The 22,638-nt window shown below is 33.3% G+C and overlaps 1 protein-coding gene across 1 annotated transcript in view; it reads left to right on the top strand.

Moving 5' to 3' along the window:
* Window positions 1-22,638, top strand: part of LOC127719263 (H(+)/Cl(-) exchange transporter 6-like) — a 91,341-nt gene that overhangs the window by 29,305 nt on the left and 39,398 nt on the right. The window contains exons 14-20 of the mRNA XM_052225279.1: window positions 1,653-1,746; window positions 8,880-9,015; window positions 10,020-10,173; window positions 10,536-10,701; window positions 12,915-13,021; window positions 16,762-16,900; window positions 18,036-18,082. Of these exons, the coding sequence (XP_052081239.1) occupies window positions 1,653-1,746; window positions 8,880-9,015; window positions 10,020-10,173; window positions 10,536-10,701; window positions 12,915-13,021; window positions 16,762-16,900; window positions 18,036-18,082 (843 nt within the window). The remainder of the gene's footprint in view (window positions 1-1,652; window positions 1,747-8,879; window positions 9,016-10,019; window positions 10,174-10,535; window positions 10,702-12,914; window positions 13,022-16,761; window positions 16,901-18,035; window positions 18,083-22,638) is intronic.

The following is a 22,638-nucleotide window of genomic DNA, read 5'->3' as shown; positions in this document are numbered from 1 at the left end:
AGTGTCCTTTAACTTTAAAAGAGGGATGAAAGATACCAGATGGACATTCAAACTCATAGATCGAAAACAAACTGACAACGCCATGGCCAAAAATAAAAAGACAAACAGACAAATAATAGTACAGATTACACAACATAGAAAACTAAAGTCTAAGCAACACGAACCCCACCAAAAACTGGGGGTGATCTCAGGTGCTCCGGAAGAGTAAGCAGATCCTGCTCCACATGTGGCGCCCGTCGTGTTGTTTATGTTATTACAAATCCGGTAAATAGTCTAATTCGGTAGGTCACATTTGTGAAAAGGGAAGGGTATTGTAGTTACGACATAAGGAACATATCCGATATCATCTGTGAGCAGCAATCCTCTATCAAGGAAATCATGATAGGAAATACAAGCCCGGGAATATCGTATCAATTGGGAGATATATACTCCGTATGCAGGCCCTGCTGGAATGTTGCTACATAGAAATGGAAAGTTCACAATTATAAGCTGAAATCATCTCTTTTGTCGTTAAGTTTAGTTTTCAACCGACCCTCATTGTCAATTTCTAGATGTAAGTCAAGATATGAGGCAGACTTAACTGTATCTGTCGTATCCTTTATCTCTAGTTCGATGGGACAGATTCGTTCAACATAGTCACCAAATTTTGTATTATTTAGTGAGAGAACATCATCTATATAGCGGAACGTAAAGTTAAAGGATATTGCTAACTTCTTATCTTTCTTCTTAAGAAGTTCCTTTAACTTGCATGCAAACATTCACTACAACGCAGGTTTTCGTAAATTAAAGTTAAAAGCTTCCGAGGTGACAACTAATCAACCACAATCTGAAGAAGAAAGACAACGCCATGGCAGAAAGAAACAAGGCGAATCCATAAAACTCTACTTAGAAAAATAAAGATTAAACAAAGCTTACCAAAATCAAATTATGTTGAACTCATGCTGCAGAAGATATAATTTCATAAAAATTCTTACGATACTAAATACTCATTGGTCCAAAATATTTCATTTTAACTTTTTAGTCGTACGATTTTTTGTGAAAAGAGCCACTGAAATGGTAAGATATTTCTGCTCCACTATTGTGGCACCCATCTTGTTGCACACGACAAGTAAATATCCCTATAATAAATCACTTTCAATGATGTCAAAGATTTAAGATATGAAAAGGAAGACGAAATTGTGGCTGTGAGGCTGTGACAAATGGAACATATGCGTAATCATCCCAGGTATTCATAACGGTTATCATTTCGTCAGTTAGACTTTTAAAGGGATGACTTTAACTTACTATTACGAACCGTTGGCTCGATAACTTTTCACAAATCTTCCTTCATAATACATATTGCAACGATAATAATATATAGAACTGATTTATATAAGGATAATTGTTTTCTCTGTCTGAAACACTTTTCTGGATTTATTTTCATCGGGAACGCTCTATACCGAAAACATTTAAAGCCAAGGATGTTTCACTATCTAAAAACGAAAAGATCTATATGATCAAACGGAAACTCGGAGAATAATCAAATCCTTTCTGTAGTTTATGGTCACATCAACACGGAACGGTTCTCGGAACATGGGAATGTGATAGTTGGAGCGGGGCGTGGTGTCACATTCTTGTTTATATCTTAATTTAGATCGTTGAATTTATTTCAGGATTTTAGAAGCAGTTTTAATCTCAGCTTGCACTGCATTATTTGCATTTGGTGGTTCCATGTTGCTTGGAGAATGTAAGGCAATTCCAACAGTGGTATGCATAATTAATGTAACAACATTATTAGGTGCACAGTACATGCAATTATAGCTTTCACTTTCCGGGTTGCATATTATTCCATTATCGTTGACCAGAAATTACTTTTTAATTGTATAAGATATAGCACGAATTTACTTTAAGGAAGTACACATACAACTGTTATTTATCATAGGACAAATTGTCCTCTGTATGAAATTGCTTAGCCTATCACCTTTTTACATGTATTAAGTGCAGGGAATATTAAACTAGATATCGCACGTGTTCGGTTTAATTGCAAAGCGACCAGTGCCTTGGTACCAACATGATTTAAAAAGATAGACTGATTTGAAATGTGTAGAATGAAAATGACTGTCATTTACACTTGAATCTGCCACGTGTTTATACCATTATGTGTAAGGGTTGAAACTCACCATATGCTTCTACAGTTTTGCTTGTTCTACGAGTATCCTTATAATTGTGTTCTTCCAGGCAAACTTAATTTTAAAATTCCTAAAATTTATTTTTGTTAGGGTGTACTTAATAAAGTTTTTTATGTGCACTGTAACCGGTACCTATCGTTCATCTATTAAACTAAATGAGAGGACCTAGCTGGAGTTGTCTCCCTTCACATTTACCTAGTTTCCTTTACAAATATTATTAGACAGGTGGGAAATGCAATTTTTATGATATAATCTATCAAAGGTCTTGGAAAACACTAACGATGGGGTTTGAATCATGAATTAAAAAATGTACATACTGTTGTGTTCATTTAATCTGAAATTTAGAAAATATAAAGAATGACCTCTGTATTCACAAATATCAAATTAAAGTGTCTCGATAGATTAATATAACCACTTGTTGCTTGATTCTGAATAACATTTTCCACAATGTGAATTTATATTGTATAAGCTGTATTTATTTTCATATTAAACATTGTTTACACTAAGGAGTCGCATGGTGTATTTTCCACAGTGTAATGTTATGCGTCTAGTGCGGTAGATCTATTTAAATGCCTGGTTCATATAGCCGCTGGCTAGCATATTGTATGCGAAAAGAGAAACGAGTATGTAAGTCTTTCCTGCCAGTATACAGCCTTTACATTACCAAGACTCCAGCAATATCCTCTCCCTTGGTAACACTGGTAACTTCCGAGGTCAGGCTGAACTGCTTGGGGATCTCGGAGAAGCAAGGGCCCTAGAGATGCAGTATGTAGGCCCACCGATGTGTGGACATGCCCTAGCACTCATCAACTTTGCTGAAGCTATGGGTAAATAGTTTGGCTAGATAGGAGTCATTAGCCCAGCAAGGCAACCTATCTAAGAGAGACAACTCTAACAAAACCGGACATAACTTGACTCGAAAGCCTTGGTTGGCAACTGATCTAGAGGACAGGAACCTTAATACTGAATCCACTGTCCCTCCAGGTTGGGGGTTGAGCACAAGACCAACTATCTCGTCTCATAAAAGAAATGCAGTAACGGAAACAAGGACAAGAAAAAACTCAACTCGTCTCGTAAGATCAGAGTATCAGCAGACATCTGCAAGCATGAATGATGTCAGTGAAAGCCAAACGGAAGCTGACAACATGAAAAGTATTTTGAGCACGAGAACAAAACTAAAAATTGGATGCTGGAATGTAAGAACAATGTACGAAACAGGAAAATAAGCTCAAGTTATCAGAGAAATGAGAGCATACAAACTCCACCTGCTAGGTATTAGTGAATGTAAATGGACTGGATGTGGTAAAAGAATTATAAGTTCAGGTGAAACAATTGTGTATTCAGGTAGAAACGATGAGAAACACCAAGGAGGAGTAGGAATTATAATGAACAGAAACATAACAAAGGCCATGATAGAGTATGCCCCTGTAAACGAATGAATAATGAGAGCTCGCTTCCATGCAAGGCAGGGAAAACTAACCATCATTCAATGCTATGCTCCAACAAATGAAGCAGAGGATGAAGAGAAAACAGATTTCTATCTAGCTCTACAATCTGAGATAGAAAAAGTACCAAAACATGATGTTACAATAGTGATGGGTGATTTGAATGCCAAAGATGGAAATGATAACACCGGGAATGAAAGAGTGATGGGAAAATACGGGTGTGGCAAAATCAACGACAATGGAGAACGTTTAGTAGATTTATGTGGTGCCAATAACTTAGTAATAAGGGTACTTACTATCTTCCCTCATAGAGATATACATAAGCTGACATGGATTTCTCCAAATGGTAGAGACAAAAACCAAATAGATCATATAATCATCAATGGAAAGTGGAAAAGATGTACGTGTTATGAGGGGTGCAGATGTTGCTAATGACCACCATCTAGTAATTGCAAACATCATACTAAAACTTAAAAAGTTGTCTACGTATGTAAACGTAAAACGGAAATTTGATGTTGGTAAATTACAAGACCCTAAAATCCAGCAAGAGTTTAAACTGGAAATAGAACAAGTTTCAGCTATTAGACAACGTCACAACTGACGATTCAAACATAATATCAGTCAATGATGAATGGCAGCACATACATGAAATCTACACTGAAGCCAGTAAAAGAGGTACAAGGATTTAAAAGACAAGTACACAAAGAATGGATAACACCTGAAACTTGGAAATTGATAGATGAAAGAAAAGAAGTGAACAACAAAATATGTCAAAAACATTCTGAGAGAATTAAGGAAAAGCTAAGAACAAAATATACAGAATGCAACAAGAAGGTAAAGACAGCAACACGTAAGAACAAGAGAGATTTTATGGAAGACCTAGCAAGAGAAGCAGAAAGTGCAGCTTCAAATCAGAGAATGGGACAGATTTACCAAGTAACTAAACAACTAAGTGGTAAAAAAGCTAATGTAAATATGCCAATTAAAGACAAAAACAACAATATACTAACAACAGATCGAGATCAATACTTTAGATGGAAGGAACATTTTCAAGAAGTTCTTAACCGAAAAGATCCAGACGAACTAGCAATTATTCCTGAAGCACCCATGGACCTAGAAATACAAACAGATCAACCTTCAAAACAAGAAATACAGAAAGCCATTAAAAAGCTTGAAAAACAAAAAGGCCCCTGGCATAGACCAACTAAATGCAGAACTTTTTAAGATACATCCAGTGCTAGCAGCAGCAGCAGATACTTTACACCCAGTATTCCAGAAAATATGGGAACAAGTTATTATTCCTAACAGTTGGTCTAAAGGCAACATCATAACAATACCAAAATCAATAGACTTAAGTAACTGCTACAATTTGAGAGGAATCACCTTACTATCCATTCCAAGTAAGGTCTTCTGCATAATTTTAATATCAAGAATTATAGAAGCTGTGGATAAGAAACTACGACAAGAACAAGCCGGTTTCAGAAAAGGTAGAGGTTGCATAGACCACATATTTGTCCTACGAAACATCTTAGAACAGTGCCATGAGTGGCAGAGAAAACTGCTTGTGAATTTTGTAGACTTCGAAAAAGCATTTGACAGCTTACACAGGGAAAGACTTTGGAAATTTTGAGAAACTATGGAATACCAAGTAAGATAGTGCAACTCATTAAGCAGTTCTATACAAACATCTCATGTACCATCAACTCTGAAGCTGACACTAGTTTCCTTGTAAAATCAGGAGTAAGGCAAGGATGTGTTATGTCATCTGTACTTTTTGTAATTGCCATTGATTGGGTAATGAGAACGACTCTAGCAGAAAGTAATACCGGACTGAGATGGACACTATGTACCATGCTTGAGGACACAGACAATGCTGATGATTTAGCACTTTTATCGCATACCGAAGACCATATGCAGGAGAAGACAAGAAAGCTAGAAGAAAATGCTAAAATGATTGGACTTAAGATCAATGCTAAAAAGACAAAGTTAATGTACCTCAACACAGAATGACTGCCTGTCATATTTGCAGAAGGGAAACAGGTGGAAACAGTAGACTCATTTAATTACCTAGGAAGTTGTATAACAACAGAAGGTGGTGCTGAAAGAGATATAAAGGTCAGAATAGGAAAAGCTAGATCAGCATTCATTAGATTAAGCAACATCTGGGAAGACCAAGCTTAGATTCTTTAACAGCTGTGTATTATTTGTACTCCTATATGGCTCAGAGTACTGGAGAATGACTGAGAAAGACATTAACAGACTCTCAAGCTTCCCATAACACCTGTCTGAGGAAGATAATGAAAATATTCTGGCCAAACAAAATCTCCAACAAAGACTTACATGAGATCACAAACACCAAGGACATGGAGACTTTGTTGATACAAAAGAGATTGAGGTGGCTTTGTCATGTTCTACAATCTGATGACATGACCAAGGTAGCCCTTATATGGACACCAGACGGAAAAATAAAAAGAGGAAGACCAAAAACAACATGGAGACGCACTATAGAAAATGAATTAAAGGAAAGAGGATATACCTGGGGTACAGTGGAAAGAAAAGAAAAAAACAGAAAAGAGTGGAGAAACTTGTCCTTGCCCTCTGTGCCATAAGGCATAGCAAGGACTAAGTAAGTAAGTAAAGAGTCGCATGGGTAACTTCTTATAACCTTATATTCATCGAAACTATCAATTATTTATTGTTTGCTTGTCAAATTAAATGTGCATCCCGTTTAGACGAAGACAAACTTGATTGAAAGAGACGGGTGACATGCAACCAGGAATTGTGAAATTTAACCTGGCATCTTCATCAATATACAGAATTGGGTCGTGTAGAAGAAAGTCATGTTCACTTGCAGACTAGTTACTTATAAAGTATTTTCAAAATTAAACCATGGTTTTGTTGCGGGCTGGATGTCCCAAAAACTGAGTACGTTTTTAGAATGTTGCTTTGAATGACCATACATTATGAAAGTAGTCAGTTAAAATTACGAAATCAATAGTCAATGATCTATGATGAAATCCGGATTTAGCAACATTCGTGTTCTAAAAAGATTTACTTGAAAGATTAAGGGTCAGGCTTTAAAATATCAAACTGCCATTTAAGTACCGGTATAAAGTTATGATAGTCATTAAATCACAGTGTCGAAACCTACCCGACATGCAATGTTTCGATTCGTAAATAGTGACAATGCACTGCAAAAACAATGGTCAGAGTGACCCTAACCCGAATATTTCTTAATGTATCTTATTGCTGTGCACGTTGTATTGAAAGAAATATACAGATGACCCAAATCTGGAGATTGCTTAATTTGTAATTTTTGCACATAATTACGATAATTATCATTAATATCCAAGAGATCATGTCAAATTGGAAAGATCCTGTTTTGTGATTGATGTTCACAGCATTACGATCCTGCATTGTCATCATAGAACACGAAATCGTTTCGTTTTAAATGTTTTAAGTTAACAAGGATAAATGGAAATTGTATGATTTGTCACTTTTGCACACAGATATAATACTAATAATTAATATGAATATTCATGGCACGAAAAAAAGGGGCCATGTCAAATTGGAATGGTCCGGTTTTGTGAATGATGTTCACAACATCAGGATCCTGCATTATCATATTAAAGGACATAATTTTACGATATTGTTTCTTTTTAATTTTTTAAAAGTTAACAAGGATATAAACAATTGCATGTTAAGATATATTATTAGATGAATTTTTTGAACGCACAATTATACGTTACCCAAATGTCGGTTTGTCCATATTGCAGGGTTTTTCTTCAAATTTTTAGGTGAAGCGGAATACAAATATTTAATATTTCCACTAAAATTCTTTTTATAGAATTATGATGTCAGCAAGTAAATATTGGTTAACTGTTTAGTTCGTGTATACAACTGTAGCAAATGGAACGAACTACTCACTTGTATGTTGCGTTAGATCTCTTAAGGTGGTACCTAACACTACAGGGAGATAACTCTGTAAAAATCAGCTAAACGTTTTAATAACGTTGTATTGTAAAGGAAATATTAAGCTTCTCAATGATCAAAATTAGTGTTTGTCAAACTGCTATATAACCAATGAAATTTTTCTGATAAAGTGGTTGGTTCAAATTTTTTGAAATTTTTTATATTTTTGTCAAAGGGTCAAAGTAAACATTTTGTCAAAATTTTATGAAAATTAAACGAGCCAAATTAATATTAGTCAAGGTGTTGGGTACCACCTTAAAGGGACAGACTACGACTAAGCTAAAAGTTATTACTACATCTCAAACTACAATCCGAAATTCAATGATGGAACAAGAACCGCATATTTACAAGCATAACCGTATGATAATGGTGTCCACGATTACCAAGTCTTGGCGTACAAAATTATAAGCCTGGTATCTTTACTAGCTTTATTTTACAACCACTGGCTCGAATACACTGCTGGTAGAGTTTTCCTCCTCGAGCGTATCACCAGCCCAGAAATCAGCACATCTGTGTTGACATGATAAGTCATTGATATGGTCATATTTATAATTTAACTGTTTACAAAACTTCTAATTGTTCGAATGCTATTAATTTTGGTCTCAAACAAAGATGTATTGTTTCTAGCAACGACATCATAATATTGGACGTCACTTCAATAATAAAGATGGGTTTATTTCTATGAACGCTATACTGTTCAAACAGCTTTATAAACGGCTGGGTTTCTTTATAATCATGTAAGTCTCAAAGACTGTACATGACTATCCAAACCGGAAGAGAGCCGCGAAGGCCTATACGACTCTCCCATTGAGATTGTATGGGAAGCCCATATAAGCCCCGGTTATTTGCCCAGGGAAGCAATATGACTTAGGAAAATCAGGTTTTATTACATAGGCAAAACCCAAAGTATTTGTAATAAATATGCGATAAAGTACTTTATTTTTTTAAACTATATCAATATAATGTTCTTCTAATTTTCCTATACAATAACCTTAGTAATCCAAGAGAGATTACTAAGGGTTCTGGATGACATCCTTTATCTTGTTCCCTATTTTACGTTTCTTGAAACAAATAATTTCAAAGTCCAGATTCGACCATATCTTACATCTATTTTGCACAAATGGCCGGAACAATGTAAGATAATGCTCTAGTATAAAAATAATTGCGTATGCATTTAATGTAGCTCTGTAAATGTAAAGAAAACGAAGAATTACATAACAATTTAGACAAATCAACACCAAATAATCAATTAATTGAAGTCTACAAATTTGTAATATTTGAATTTCATTTTTAGATAATAAACTCCACAAACGAAACAACGCAAGACTTTGTGCGTACATATTTCTGTGAAGATGGTTATTATAATGACATGGCTACACTTCTATTTAATTCACAAGAAGAGGCAATCAAACAGTTGTTTCATCAAGAAGGTGAACTATGTTCTATGTACAAAAAATCTAAGATGTCTATACTGGACATCTTTTTGAATGTTCATAATTAAGATATTTTACGTTAATCAACATGTAAAATTTTCAGAATTTTACACTTACAAATCCCTTAGATTACAATTTCCAAATCTCTTGTAAGGAGTAATAAGTACTTTATTTAACCTTTTAACCTTTTTGATTCGGGCATCACTGATAGGTCTTTTGTACACGAAACGTGCGTCTGGCGTACACAATTATAATCCTGGTATCTTTGAATTTTTTGTTTAATTATATATAACGTAAATGAAACTCACGGACAAGAAATGAAAACACCCACAGAAACAGAAGATAAGCCAAAATGCAAACGAGTACAAAACATTGTATATGAGATTTGCTAATATTTTGTTGTCGGTTTTGACTTTAAAATGTTCTTTTCATGTTTTTTTACATTGTTTGGATGTTATCTAGTTTATGTTTATATTCATGTTTGTACTGAAATATCATTGATATGTTCTTTTCCAGTTCATTTACTGTTAAAAACGTTGCATTATTCGTCACACTTAGGTTTTCTACCCCACGCATAGATCGCACTTTTTCAGAATTTTTTGCTCTCCAACTTTGTATGTGATTTAGCCTTACTACTGTTTTGACTCAAGTCCCACTGATGAGTCTTATATAGACAAAATGTTCGTCTGGCATACCAAGTTATAAGCCTGGTATCGTTGATGAGTATTTATACAATATCTTACTTTTTCATAAATAAACACCACAAGAAATATGTAAATATAAGAGGAGTGCTGGAACAACAACTTCAAACAAATATTGAAAATTAACACGATAGTAAAAACATCGAGACACAAAATTATACATGAGCTTCGGAAAGGCCCGAAAAAGACGATCTCAAACATAGAGACCTACACTTAGGATTAAAAGTTAAAACGCTTATTGGATTTTTTTCCTGGATAAGAGAATTTAAAGTACTCATATACTAAACATTTGTTTTATAGGTAAATTTAGTATACGTTCCTTGGCTTTATTTGTTATATTTTTCTATCTGCTGGCGTGTTGGACATACGGTTCCAGCGTTCCAAGTGGACTATTTGTTCCATGTTTACTTTGTGGAGCTGCGTATGGAAGACTTGTTGCTACTGTTTTAGTTGAGTAAGTAATAGTATATGTATGGTCCTGTATTTTAGGTATATGACTATGAGAAACAATTGGGATTTTTATAAATCTAATCAAGCTGTAAATTAATTTAAAATTTTGATATTTCGACGAGTATTTCATTAATTTTGAAATTGTAAAGAAATAAAAACTACATTAGGGAGCAGCATCTTCGCGTAAAGATTCATTTGTACTTTTCCTATATTTATTCCTTAACGGCGTCTTTTAGAAGATCATCATCAACGTCAGGCCATGCTATCAAACTGAAGAATCTGACACATTAAGAACAAAGCAATTTATCCGATTTTTTTCTAACATTTGAACGATGTGTTTCAACTAGTTTTAATTTTCTTTTTCAGCGTTTTAGGTTACGAAAATCATTCAATTTACTCTGGTACATTCGCTTTGATTGGCGCTGCTTCATTCCTCGGCGGAGTCGTAAGAATGACAATAAGTCTGACAGTCATCTTAATTGAATCAACCAATGAAATAAGTTATGGGCTGCCGCTTATGTTGGTGTTAATGGTAAATGTCTGCTCTGTTACTTTCTTGAATTACATGCTATTTTAAAATTTTAACTGCTGTCCCTAACATTATCGTGTTTTTACAATAAAATTGTCTATTTTCTATAAATCATTCTTTGTTTTAGTATTATTTTGTCTTTTTCCGATTTTATTCAGTACTTCTTCTGACAGTCAAATGTTTTTTTTTGTTCAAAGAAAAATTCCAAACACTTGCAGATTTCCGGAATATGATTTATTCTATATATGAAAACTATGTTTAACTATAATTTGTTTCATAAAAGAGTGTGTTAATGAAGACTTCTATATTCTCGTTTTATTTTTTACTTTTTTTTTCATTTGAAGATATACCTCAATGTTTAGCGAACTGGAAGAAATATAATACGTCAAGCATGAGTTAAATCTAACTTCCGGATCGGAAAGAATAATTATTCGGTTTTATTAATTTGCTATGAATATGACCGTAACATGTTAAATGTAGCATTATATATATAGATATTCCGATATGTTGAATTTGTAAAATGCTATTTCGCAAGATTTTTTTTCAAAAACTATTTTGCAAAATAACTTCTATATACATGCCTTCTCTTTTAACACATATATATATCCAAACGGTTATGTTGTGATGGTAATTTTTATGGAAACAAACATTTCTATGAGCTCCAAAAATAATAAAATGTTATACTTTAATATGAGTCAGCATAAAAACATACATTTTTAAGATACTTCAAATGCACTCGCTTAATGCTAAATGTCAAAATATTTATGGACATTTTAAAGCAAAATTAGGTTAAGCTAGATAAGTACAGAAAAGGTAAAACAAGAGGGAAAGATTAATTACATCGAACAAAATATCGTATATAATACGAGTCGCATGTATTACATCTAATTTCCGGATCGGAAGTTATAAATATGCGATGTTATTATTTCGATATGAATATGATCGTATTTTGTCAGAAATGCAAATTGATCTTTTTTGAGGAAAAATCAGCAATTCGTTGTACTTCATATATAGTTAAATTATATACTAATATTATACAAAATTAGAACCTACATTTATAGAATACCTCAAATGCATTCGATCTATGTTAAGAGTTAAATATATTCGTTGATATGACAAAGCCATGAAAAGAAGACCTTGGTGGCCGAGTGGTCTAAGTAACTCAAATGCAGTGATCACTTGTCTTATCATCACTGAGGTTGTTTTGAGTTCAAACCCTGCCCATGGCAGGTGCGTTCAACTCCGATATTAACTGACAAGGATTTCCAGTTTTTCCGTCGAACGTCTGTAGTTCTCTTCGTATACTCTGGCTTCCTCCAACAATCAAAACTGAACGCCAAGAGTGCCGAAGTTAGTGTTATATCAATCTAATTATATATATAAACTATTAAAGCCATATGATGTTAGGCTACAATAGAATCAAACAGGTTTAACTAAAGGGCTACCGAAACTTCTTTTTCTATAGACAATTTGTTAAACCATATACATATGATAAGGCAGGCGTGGAAAATCTAAAGCAAAAAACAGATTCTGATGAAAAAAAAGGCCAAACTGAGTCCAATTAAAAATTTGAGTAACATCAAGTGTAACTCAAATGTACATAGGATCATGGCGTGAAGAAAATTCACATATATAATACGTGTCGCATGTATTAAATCTTATTTCCGTCCTGGAATTGATAATTATGCGGTGTTTTCATTTTGAAATGAATATGAAGGTATCATTTGCCTTAATATCATTTCTTTGGTGTATCAAAATTCAGTAGTTAACCGATATTTATTTTGATAACGTTATATTTGGTTTTATCTCTCAGTTTTTGTGTGTTACCTTGAATTGTCTATTTCATCGGTTAATGAGATTTGAACTGTATTTTATCGGTCAATGATATTTGAACATCAGTTAAATCACATCTGCCTTGATTTACTGGGCAAGACAAAGTCAATATATTTTCCACTTACGTCTAATGTATGAAGTCTTGCCTCAGAAGTTAACAACCGATATGTATCTTCATATAAAAAAAACGTTAGCATTTTGTATTTCCATCCTGCAGAATGTTTCTTTTTAACAACCGACCAAAGGAGATCAAACAAAGATGTTTTTGTGTATTTTCCTTTTTTATTTTATTACTATTATTCTTTTCGTGTTTCTTTTTTATCATTATTTTTATGTTAAGAGAATAATTGGAAATACATTTTTATGTTCTTTATTTTTTGTAGGTAGCCAAATGGTCGGGTGATTTGTTTAATGAAGGTCTCTATGATATTCACATTCACCTGAAAGGAGTTCCTTTATTAGAATGGGAAGCTCCTGAGAAGACCGAAAAGTATAGTATATTCGAATATTTTTGTAACATAGGATAAACGATTGTTCCTTTTTTTTGTACTGTTTCTGTTTGAAATGAAAATAGGACTGAATTTCTTAACACATATTGTAGATTTTGCTTGCATTTTGTATGTAGAAGTAGACCCTTACTAATACTCTTGCCGAGGGAAGTCCGTCTAGCCGTATACATACGATTTGTCAAAATAGCAATTTGCGTCTGGTCCAATTGGTATATACATTCATTAATACAATTGTCGGAACGTATTATCCTCTGTTTACCAGATGTTCGGAGTATTGAGGCACGTTAAAACCGATAATATAGACCAACACATGTACATGTAAGTAAGATTATGTGAAAAGTTCGCAAAAACTTTTGGCAAGCGGATCAAGATCAGAAGAGAATAAGGAATATCTCTTTTTAATATACCACCGATTCAAACGGAATGATTCTATCTTTCGGCGCTCGAAAACCAAAATTTTACCTTCGAAAACATTCAGTATTTCAAAACGGTTTCCTCGTGGTAAAATTCATCTGATTGGAATGACTTTTACATCAGAGAATCAAGGAAAGACAAACATATTTTGATTAGCAAATTACTTAAATTTAGATAAATATTTTAAAAAACAACGTTCATACATGCTTATATTTTAATTTTGAAGAAATTCTGATCAAACGATTATCATTTTGAAATATGGTGATTTACTGACGTATTCCAGATTTTTATACACGTACTTTGCAAATGAAAGCGATGTATTTGAAAGATTAGTACGACTCCCTATTCTTACGAAAGAAATTTCTAGCTTAAGCTAATATTCATATTGGAGTTATCAACCCAATAATAAGTTGTTAATGTATCCATGATTAGTTTTCTTTAGCATTTCCGATTTCATTTCTTCACCCGAAAGATTTTTGATTATTTATTTTAGCATGACATGAACATTTTCATATCAGGACACTTTAACTTGCTTAATTTAATTTAACTTCCTTCACAATATAATACCATCGTATATCTTTCCTATTATTTGTATTATTTAAGGTCTTCCCTTTTTCCCTTGGCAAATTATAGACCGTGCTTTTTATGAACCCATATTCGTATTTTTTTAAAGGGCATGTAATTGCAATAAACAAGGGTTATTAATTAGTTAGATAAAAGACAGTACATTTAACAGGAAACACACACTTCCGCAAGTTTGGACTTTGTTTTGTATAAAATTTTAAAGGAAATATGTAAATTACATGCCTTTTTGCAACGTTATTTGTGGTTATTAGAACTGCACGGTTGAGCATTTCTCAACATGTTCTTTAATTGATATTTTATAAATTAAAAATGTATATTTGACTTGAATGAAATCCTTCATGATTGACATTTGCAATTGACTTTGAAAATGGTTAATGAATTGTAAAACAACATGAAATGTATCGTAACATATAATAAAGCATAATTTGTAACATTTTGATTTCTTACATAATAATTATATCTTTTTTTACCTTTTAAGTATAACTAAGGTTCGACCTTCCATTTTCTTCGGTAAATGCTTGTACCAAGCTAGGAATATGACAGTTGTTTTCTATTCGTTCTGTCGGTTAATGCAGTATAACGTTTGATTTTGTCCGTTTTTATGGACTTCCTCTTTTTGAATTTAACTTGGAGTTCGGTATTTTTGTTATACTTTGTTATATAACGTATTATATGTGATTAAATAAACATTCTATGTTAGCTATTAGAAATTCTAGTCCGATATTATGTGCACAAGTGCAAGCACAAAAGAATAATGAAACAGAGACTTGTTTTGAAAGCACTCTTTACCTGGAATTATTACCAGCGTTATATTATATTTTTATACCGTGCATTAGACGTAAAAAGGGTTTAATCTTGATTTAAAACGTACATTAATATTTTACAAATATAGGCAGTAGTCCTTTTCGATATTGAAATTATATTTTATCAAAGTAACCATCATACCAAGATTAATTATATACGAAATCTCCTTTACTGGTATTAATTATTCTTTCCTTGGTTATTATGTCCAATTCTCTCTTGATGACTGCCCCACAAAGACATATAAAACACCAGTGATGTTTTGTTGTTCTTTTGGAAATATTGTGTTAAAGGGAGATCTTTGATTATCTCTATTGAATGTATTGTCAGTTGTATCAGACCATGGGCGATTTAGAACTTGACATTTTATGCAGGGTTTTTTTCACAAAAAGTCTTACGACTAAGATTAATCGTAAGTTTTACTGAAATGTGCATGACTTACGAGTACTTTAACTCGAAAGATTTATTTGTTAAACGTGTCGCAGATATTTATCTAATTGTTGAAGGCCACACGTTAATCTCTATATGTCTTTGAATAAACTAGCTTTTGCAATATTATGTTACATGTTTCACACGTTACCATTCCAAAAAGCCTATAGCATGAAGAAATATCTCTTTAAATATGTACCACATTGTACTGATCCGAAACAAGTACATATACCCACGTAGTTCTGGTCTCTGCTGAATAGTTGTTTCCTTGACAATTATACCACAAATCCTTATTGTTGTATGCAGGTTTTCAGTTTCTTAACTGTGTACTATTATAAACATAAAATTTGAAATATTACTATAATAAGAGAATTACTCACAAGTTTTTTTTTTGTGAAATTAGTCGCTGATATTCATCTAGTGTTAAAGACCACACGTTAGTCTCTATATGTCTTAGAATAAAACAGTTTTTGCAAAATTATGTTACATGTTTCACATATTACCGTTCCAAAATACCTATAGCATAAAGAAATGTCTCTTTAAATATGAACCATGTTGTACTGATCCGAAACAAGTGTACAAACCCACATCTTTTTGGTCTCTGCTGGATAGTTGTTTCCTTGGCAATTATATCACATCTCCTTATTATCATAAACAGGTTTTAAGGCTCTTCACTCTGTCCTACAATAAACTCAAAATTTAACATATCACTATAATAACAGAATATTTTGGTTACAATATGTACAAATAAAAATTTACATGAATAGCTGTAATGCATTTAACGACCAAAATCACAAAACTTCCTTTCCTTGTCCGAAAGCATTTAAGTTATAAACCACTAATTCGGGCCCGGTCAGAAAGAACATACAAGAAAGTAGAACATATTTTAAACAAAATAGTTCCTACGCATAGCTGTATCTTTGTCAATAGGTAAAATATTTGGGTAGTTTTGGTATCAAACGAAAGCTTTGGGACTTGGGATCACTATAGAACCCTTGTTGAAATTTTCTATTGAATAATAAAAAAAAGTATATCAAATTATAAAAGGAGAGCACATTTGCCCTGTTGTTCAGATCAGAAGTACCTGTTTTTGTACTATCAAACTTCCGGGAACAAGTACGCTGTAATATGCAATTAAAGGCATGTTGAATTTTTCAGCACAAGTCAGGATAAGGTATAGTTTTGACATGAAATGACTTGCACTTTATTTGAACTTAAGACAAAGTATCCATTAATGCTTGAAATTGCAGAATTTAACATAGAAAGCAGTGGGGCTATGAATTAGTGGTTTTATTCCTTAAAGAAAGGACAATCTCTAAAGTAAGACACACATTTTTGATTGTCTTTTCGATTCGCATAAGGCAAACAGTAAGTTTCATCAATTTGGCCTGTGTGGACCATGTTGAATAGAAATAAAAGACAAAAGCATTGTTTTGATTTTTGATTTTTCAAGTTTTTCAAATATAATAACATGCATTTTTCTTTTTCGTAGGCTTGTGGCTTCCGACGCCATGAATAAGAAAGTGGTAGTATTTTATCCAGCAACCAGAGTTTCATCTATAGTGAAAATATTGAAAACAAATGCGCATAATGCCTTTCCAGTAGTCACCGTTCGAAACAAGCAATCGCAGGTGTGTACGGATAATGTTATTGTGAGAAGAAATTGAGCAAGTTTCCTATATACAATGTAACATTATTATTTGTTTCACAAAAAGCTGTTATCAGTATACTGTTATTGTATTATTCATGATCTTATATTGAAAATGAGTTTTCGACGGTCGAATGAACTTCTAAGCTGCTGAACGTCTTCCTTTTTAGACAGCTCCGTTTCATAACATCAACATAATGATGTATGTTCGAGTTCGATGTATGTTGCGCATGCATGTAGAGTAAAGTGAACTCGGCTTTGTACCATGTCATGAAACTTTTCAAAATCTAGGTTTGTAGCTCCAAACTATGGTTTTGATGACTGTAAAATGAGGAATATTAAGGCAATTATATTGTTCTATAGATTGATATGTTCAATTTTTACTCATTTTTTGGCATTGCCATTGGACTTCCGACGGATGTATTTAAATCCCTTGGATGTTAGTTCATTTTTTGTTAGTACGGTTAATGCATATCTATGGTATAATAAATGTTTAATTTATTGCTGGGTTTTCAACTACATGTATTAAAGGATGTCTTTTGGGGAGCTTAAATGGGGGGGATTCATTTATTTCGTTTTTTTGTTTTTGGTCTCGATGTTACGTGTATATTTTTTTGTGGATTTTACGTATGTTAAGCTTTGAGATGTTGTGACGTGACTATTGGATTCTTTGAAACGCAAATTCTATATAAAACATCGAAAGTAAGTGACTTTATATGATTTAACACTCCGATGACAACACTTTTGGATCTTCTAATTTGCAGAAATAAATATGTGTTCATCCCTCAGCAGGATTTGAACCTATGCTTCTGTGACATCACGGTAATATACACGGTAACCAGCCATCCAGATCACTTGGCCAAATTGACGATATGTATAACAACCTATAAGATATACCGAATAAATTGGTTATATCGCATATTGCACTTAAATATGTTAATGTATTTTTTTTTATTTTATTTAATTACTGTTTTTGTGAAGGAGTGTGAACAAGTAATAAAGACATAAAATTAAAAAAAATAATAACAGTTGAAATAATAACATGTATAATGTACCATATCTCAAAGGCTACATGTAAAACAAGATTCTAAATGACTTTGCTTTATATTTGCTTGTAGGATTCAGAGGAGTTTGGAGATGAACTAGAACTTTATGCATCATTGGAGTAAGTAATTATAGGGTAAACTACCATACAAGGAACTGTAAATGATCTCAATAAAATTTGTGTTTATCTGTTAGGATTTTCTCAATACTAAACAGTCAAAATAAGAGTCGAAGTCCGTAAAAAGTTGTTTTAGTAGGGACATAAATTTTAGAAACGACTATCACTCTCGTGGTATGTGATTAGCTATTGGTTCTTTATATATATTATCTACTGTGCTGCAATTTGAAATTGAACAAATTGCTGTGTTCGAAGGGAATTCCCGGATTTACCTGCACCACGAACGCCTAAAGACAACATTTTCGACTGTGACAGGCATATCATTTCATGGAGATACAATGTATATTATTGAAATGATGCATCGAAACCTTCTAGGATCAAAGTTATAAAAGAAGAATGAATTCATCATACATGTTTACGAGTTACAAAGCATTCTATTTATGCAATTAATTTATAAAATACATGAATTGTCCGACATTTTAACCGCAGCTATATCAAATGTGTCATTCACTCTGCGGAGAAGGATGCAGATTTGATGGATAGATAGATAGTGTCAACCTCCGTTGTCATATTACATGCATATCATGACAAGAACATGTTGATGTGATACAAACATAAAGTCCTCGTTGTACTTAACCGACATGCTGAGCCTTATCTTTAACTTGTTGTTATCAGAATAACTGTCCACATGAAGACATGTTACCCTACCTTGCACATTATTATTACTTTGTTCTTTCTCATTACTGCCGAGTACTTATAGAGGCAGCAAATACCATTTTTCAAGTTTTTTGTATGACCCGGTCGAGGATCGAACTCAGGACTTTGAATTTGAATGGAACTCTTAAAGTTTTTGTCATTAAAATATTTTTAAAATATAGTAGCGTGATCAATTGTTATGCATACCATGAAGTAAAATCATTGACCTTAGTTCAGTTTGTTAACTATGGCGGGTTCGGCCTCAATGTTTTTAAGTAAGGTGTTGAGTAAAATATGAAAGTCATAAATCGGTGATAATCAAACATACACATAGTTAGTTCAGACACCAACATACTCCACCAATTGCGACCATATTTGTTATCAGTCCTTAAATCATTGTAGCCTTTTTAAGTAATTTCCTTAGTTATAATTTTACGTTTGATTGTTATATTTAAATTTTTTTACATGATCTGGTATGTGTATCAGCTGTTATGCGAAATTACCTTAGGTTCTTGCAAATAGTATGTTATACTACAAAGAAAAAGGAAAATTTTATCTGTCCTAGTTGCATCTTAAATCTTAAGAAAAGTCCAGATGTATAAAAACAATAGTTGTTTACCGATGTTCAAATCTTATTAACCCAATAAGAAGATACAAATCAAGGTTAAAACAGCTGAGTAATTCGCCTGTTGCCCAATGCAATTCATGATTGATTGTTGGTGTTTTAACGCCACTTTTAAGCGCCACATTTGGGCTATTTCTTGGCGGCCAGTTTTTATTGGTGGAGGAAGCCGGAGTGCCCGGAGAAAACCACCGACCTTCGATAGGAAAACTGACAATCCTTGTCAATTAAGATTGGAGTCGAGTGCACCCGCACGAGTGGGGTTCGAACTCACAACCTCAGTGTTGACTGGCTAGTGATTACAGTAGTAGAACTACTTAGACCATTTGGCCACCGAGGCCACCCCAATGCAATTCAATTTATTTAACTAAAGTATTGTTTAATCTGAACTAATATATGAGATATGAGCTCTCACTGAATCCATGAAATAATGTATTGTTAAAAGAAATTGCATCTTCTGAAAACATGTTTCAACGATTTGCCAATTTATTTATTAGCTCACCGGGGCCCGAAGGGCCCCATGTGAGCTTATGCCATCACTTGGCGTCCGTCGTCGTCCGTCGTCTGTCGTCGTCGTCGTCTGTCGTCATCTGTCGTCGTAAACTATTTCAAAAATCTTCTCCTCTGAAACTACTAAGCAAAATACCTTCAAACTTTAAATAAATGTTCCTTAGGGTATCTAGTTTATAAATTGTATCCGAAGTTTTGATCCATCGACAAACATGGCCGCCATGGCTAAAAATAGAACATAAGGGTCAAATGCAGTTTTTGGCTTATATCTCAAAAACTAAAGCTTTTAGAGCAAATCTGACATGGGTTAAAATTGTTCAATTGGTCAAGATCTATCAGCTCTGAAATTTCCAGACGAATCGAACAACCCATTGTTGGGTTGCTGCCACCGAATTGGTAGTTTTAACAAAATTTTGCGGTTTTTTGTTATTATTTTGAATATTATTATAGATATATATAAACTTTAAGCTGCAATAATGTTCAGCAAAGTAAGATCTACAAAAAAGTTTCAATGACCATGATTGTCAATTGACCCCTTAAGGAGTTATTGCCCTTTAAAGACAATTTTACACAATTTGTTCATCAAGTTTGCTAACATTTAAAAATCTTCTCCTCTGAAACTACTGGGCCAATTACCTTCAAACTTTAACTAAATGTTCCTTAGGGTATCTTGTTTATAAATTGTATCCGAAATTTGTATCCCTTGACAAACATGGCCGCCATAGCTAAAAAATAGAACATAAGGGTCAAATGCAGTTTTCGGGTTATATCTCAAAAACTAAATCTTTAAGAGCAAATGTGACATGGGGTAAAATTGTTTAATTGGTCAAGATCTATCGGCCCTGAAATTATCAGACGAATCGAACAACCCATTGTTGGGTTGCTGCCACCAAATTGGTAGTTTTAACAAAAGTTTGCAGTTTTTTGTTATTATTTTGAATATTACTATAGATATATGTAAACTGTAAGCTGCAATTATGTTCAGCAAAGTAAGATCTACAAAAAAGTTAATATGACCAAAATTGTCAATTGACCCCTTAAGGAGTTATTGCCCTTTAAAGACAATTTTACACAATTTGTTCATCAAGTTTGCTAACATTTAAAAATCTTCTCCTCTGAAATACAGGTGAGCGATTCAGGCTCTTGAGAGCCTCTTGTTTTTATTTTATGTTGTGTTTTTTCGAAGATTTTATAAATATTGTCATGCATTTAGGTACAGGACAAAGTCGACCAGTCTCCATTTATATTCTGTTGGAATCCTTCAAAATGTGTCGATAAAACTTTAAACATTTTGATATAGTGGTTACTTCTTTGTGTTTGTCATAGGAATTAGTGGGATTTTTTTTAGAGAAGTGTGATTTTCTCTACCAACAATAGAAACTGGCGTCTGTGTTTCTATGAATATATAAAAAACACAGTACTCATGTATTGAAGATCGAAGACATCCTTTTAATAAAGAATAAAAAAAAATAGTTTAGAAAGAAGAGAATGCGACTCTTTAAGATGTTTACCAAATTGTAAAGACTATAAATGAAGAAATTAAATTTAACTTGCAAATTTTTGCAAAAATCCATATATGAATGACAAAGCTGGTAGCATCTACCTCATTTAAGTTTTCAGTAGACATCTTGATCTCTGATTCAAAAAGTCATTGAGTTTGAAAAAGTCATGCAACATAATTACCACAAGAAAAATAAAATGACAAGAAAACTATTAGCTCAATAACCATAAAGTAGAATATAAAAACGGTTGAACAGTACGAACCAAAGCATGTGCTCAAGTTGTGCAGTTCATGTAGCGTATATACAAACATTTAATAACACCTTCTACGGTGATCGGGGTAACTGCTGTAAAAGCAGTACCGTTTGATTTTTGGGCTAAGTTTTGTTGCAATAATAATTTCACCATATATTCAGCTTCATGCAGTGATATGTGTTACAGGCAATTGTTTTTTTTTATCTCACCGGGCCCGATGGGCCCCATGTGAGCTTATGCCATCACTTGGCGTCCGTCGTCGTCCGTCGTCTGTCGTCGTCGTAAACTATTTCAAGAATCTTCTCCTCTGAAACTACTGGGCCAAATACCTTCAAACTTTAACTGAATGTTCCTTAGGGTATCTAGTTTATAAACTGTATCGGAAAATTTGATTCATCAACAAACATGGCCGCCATGGCTAAAAATAGAACATAGGTGTCAAATGTTGTTTTTGGCTTATATCTCAAAAACTAAAGCATTTAGAGCAAATCTGGCATGGGTAAAAATGTTCAATAGGTCAAGATCTATCAGCCCTGAAATTTGCAGACGAATCGAACAACCCATTATTGGGTTGCTACCATTAAATTGGTAATTTTAAGGAAATTTTGCAGTTTTTTGGATATTATCTTGAATATTATTGAAGATTAAGATAAACTGTAAACAGCAAAAATGTTCAGCAAAGAAGATCTTCAAAAAACATAATATGACCAAAATTGTCAATTGGCCCCTTAAGGAGTTTTTGCCCTTAAACGACAATTTTACACAATTTGTTCATCATGTTTGCTATCATTTAAAAGTCTTCTCCTCTGAAACTACTGGGCCTAATACTTTAAACTTTAACTGAATGTTTCATAGGACTACTGGTTTATAAATTGTATCCGAAATTTTGATCCATTAACAAACATGGCCGCTATGGCTAAAAATAGATCATAGGGTTAAAATGCAGTTTTTGGCTTTTATCTCTAAAACCAGAGCA

The sequence above is a fragment of the Mytilus californianus genome, unplaced genomic scaffold, assembly GCF_021869535.1.
Source record: "Mytilus californianus isolate M0D057914Y unplaced genomic scaffold, xbMytCali1.0.p SCAF_11, whole genome shotgun sequence".
Lineage (NCBI taxonomy): Eukaryota > Metazoa > Mollusca > Bivalvia > Mytilida > Mytilidae > Mytilus > Mytilus californianus.
This window is presented reverse-complemented; position numbering and strand designations above follow the sequence as displayed.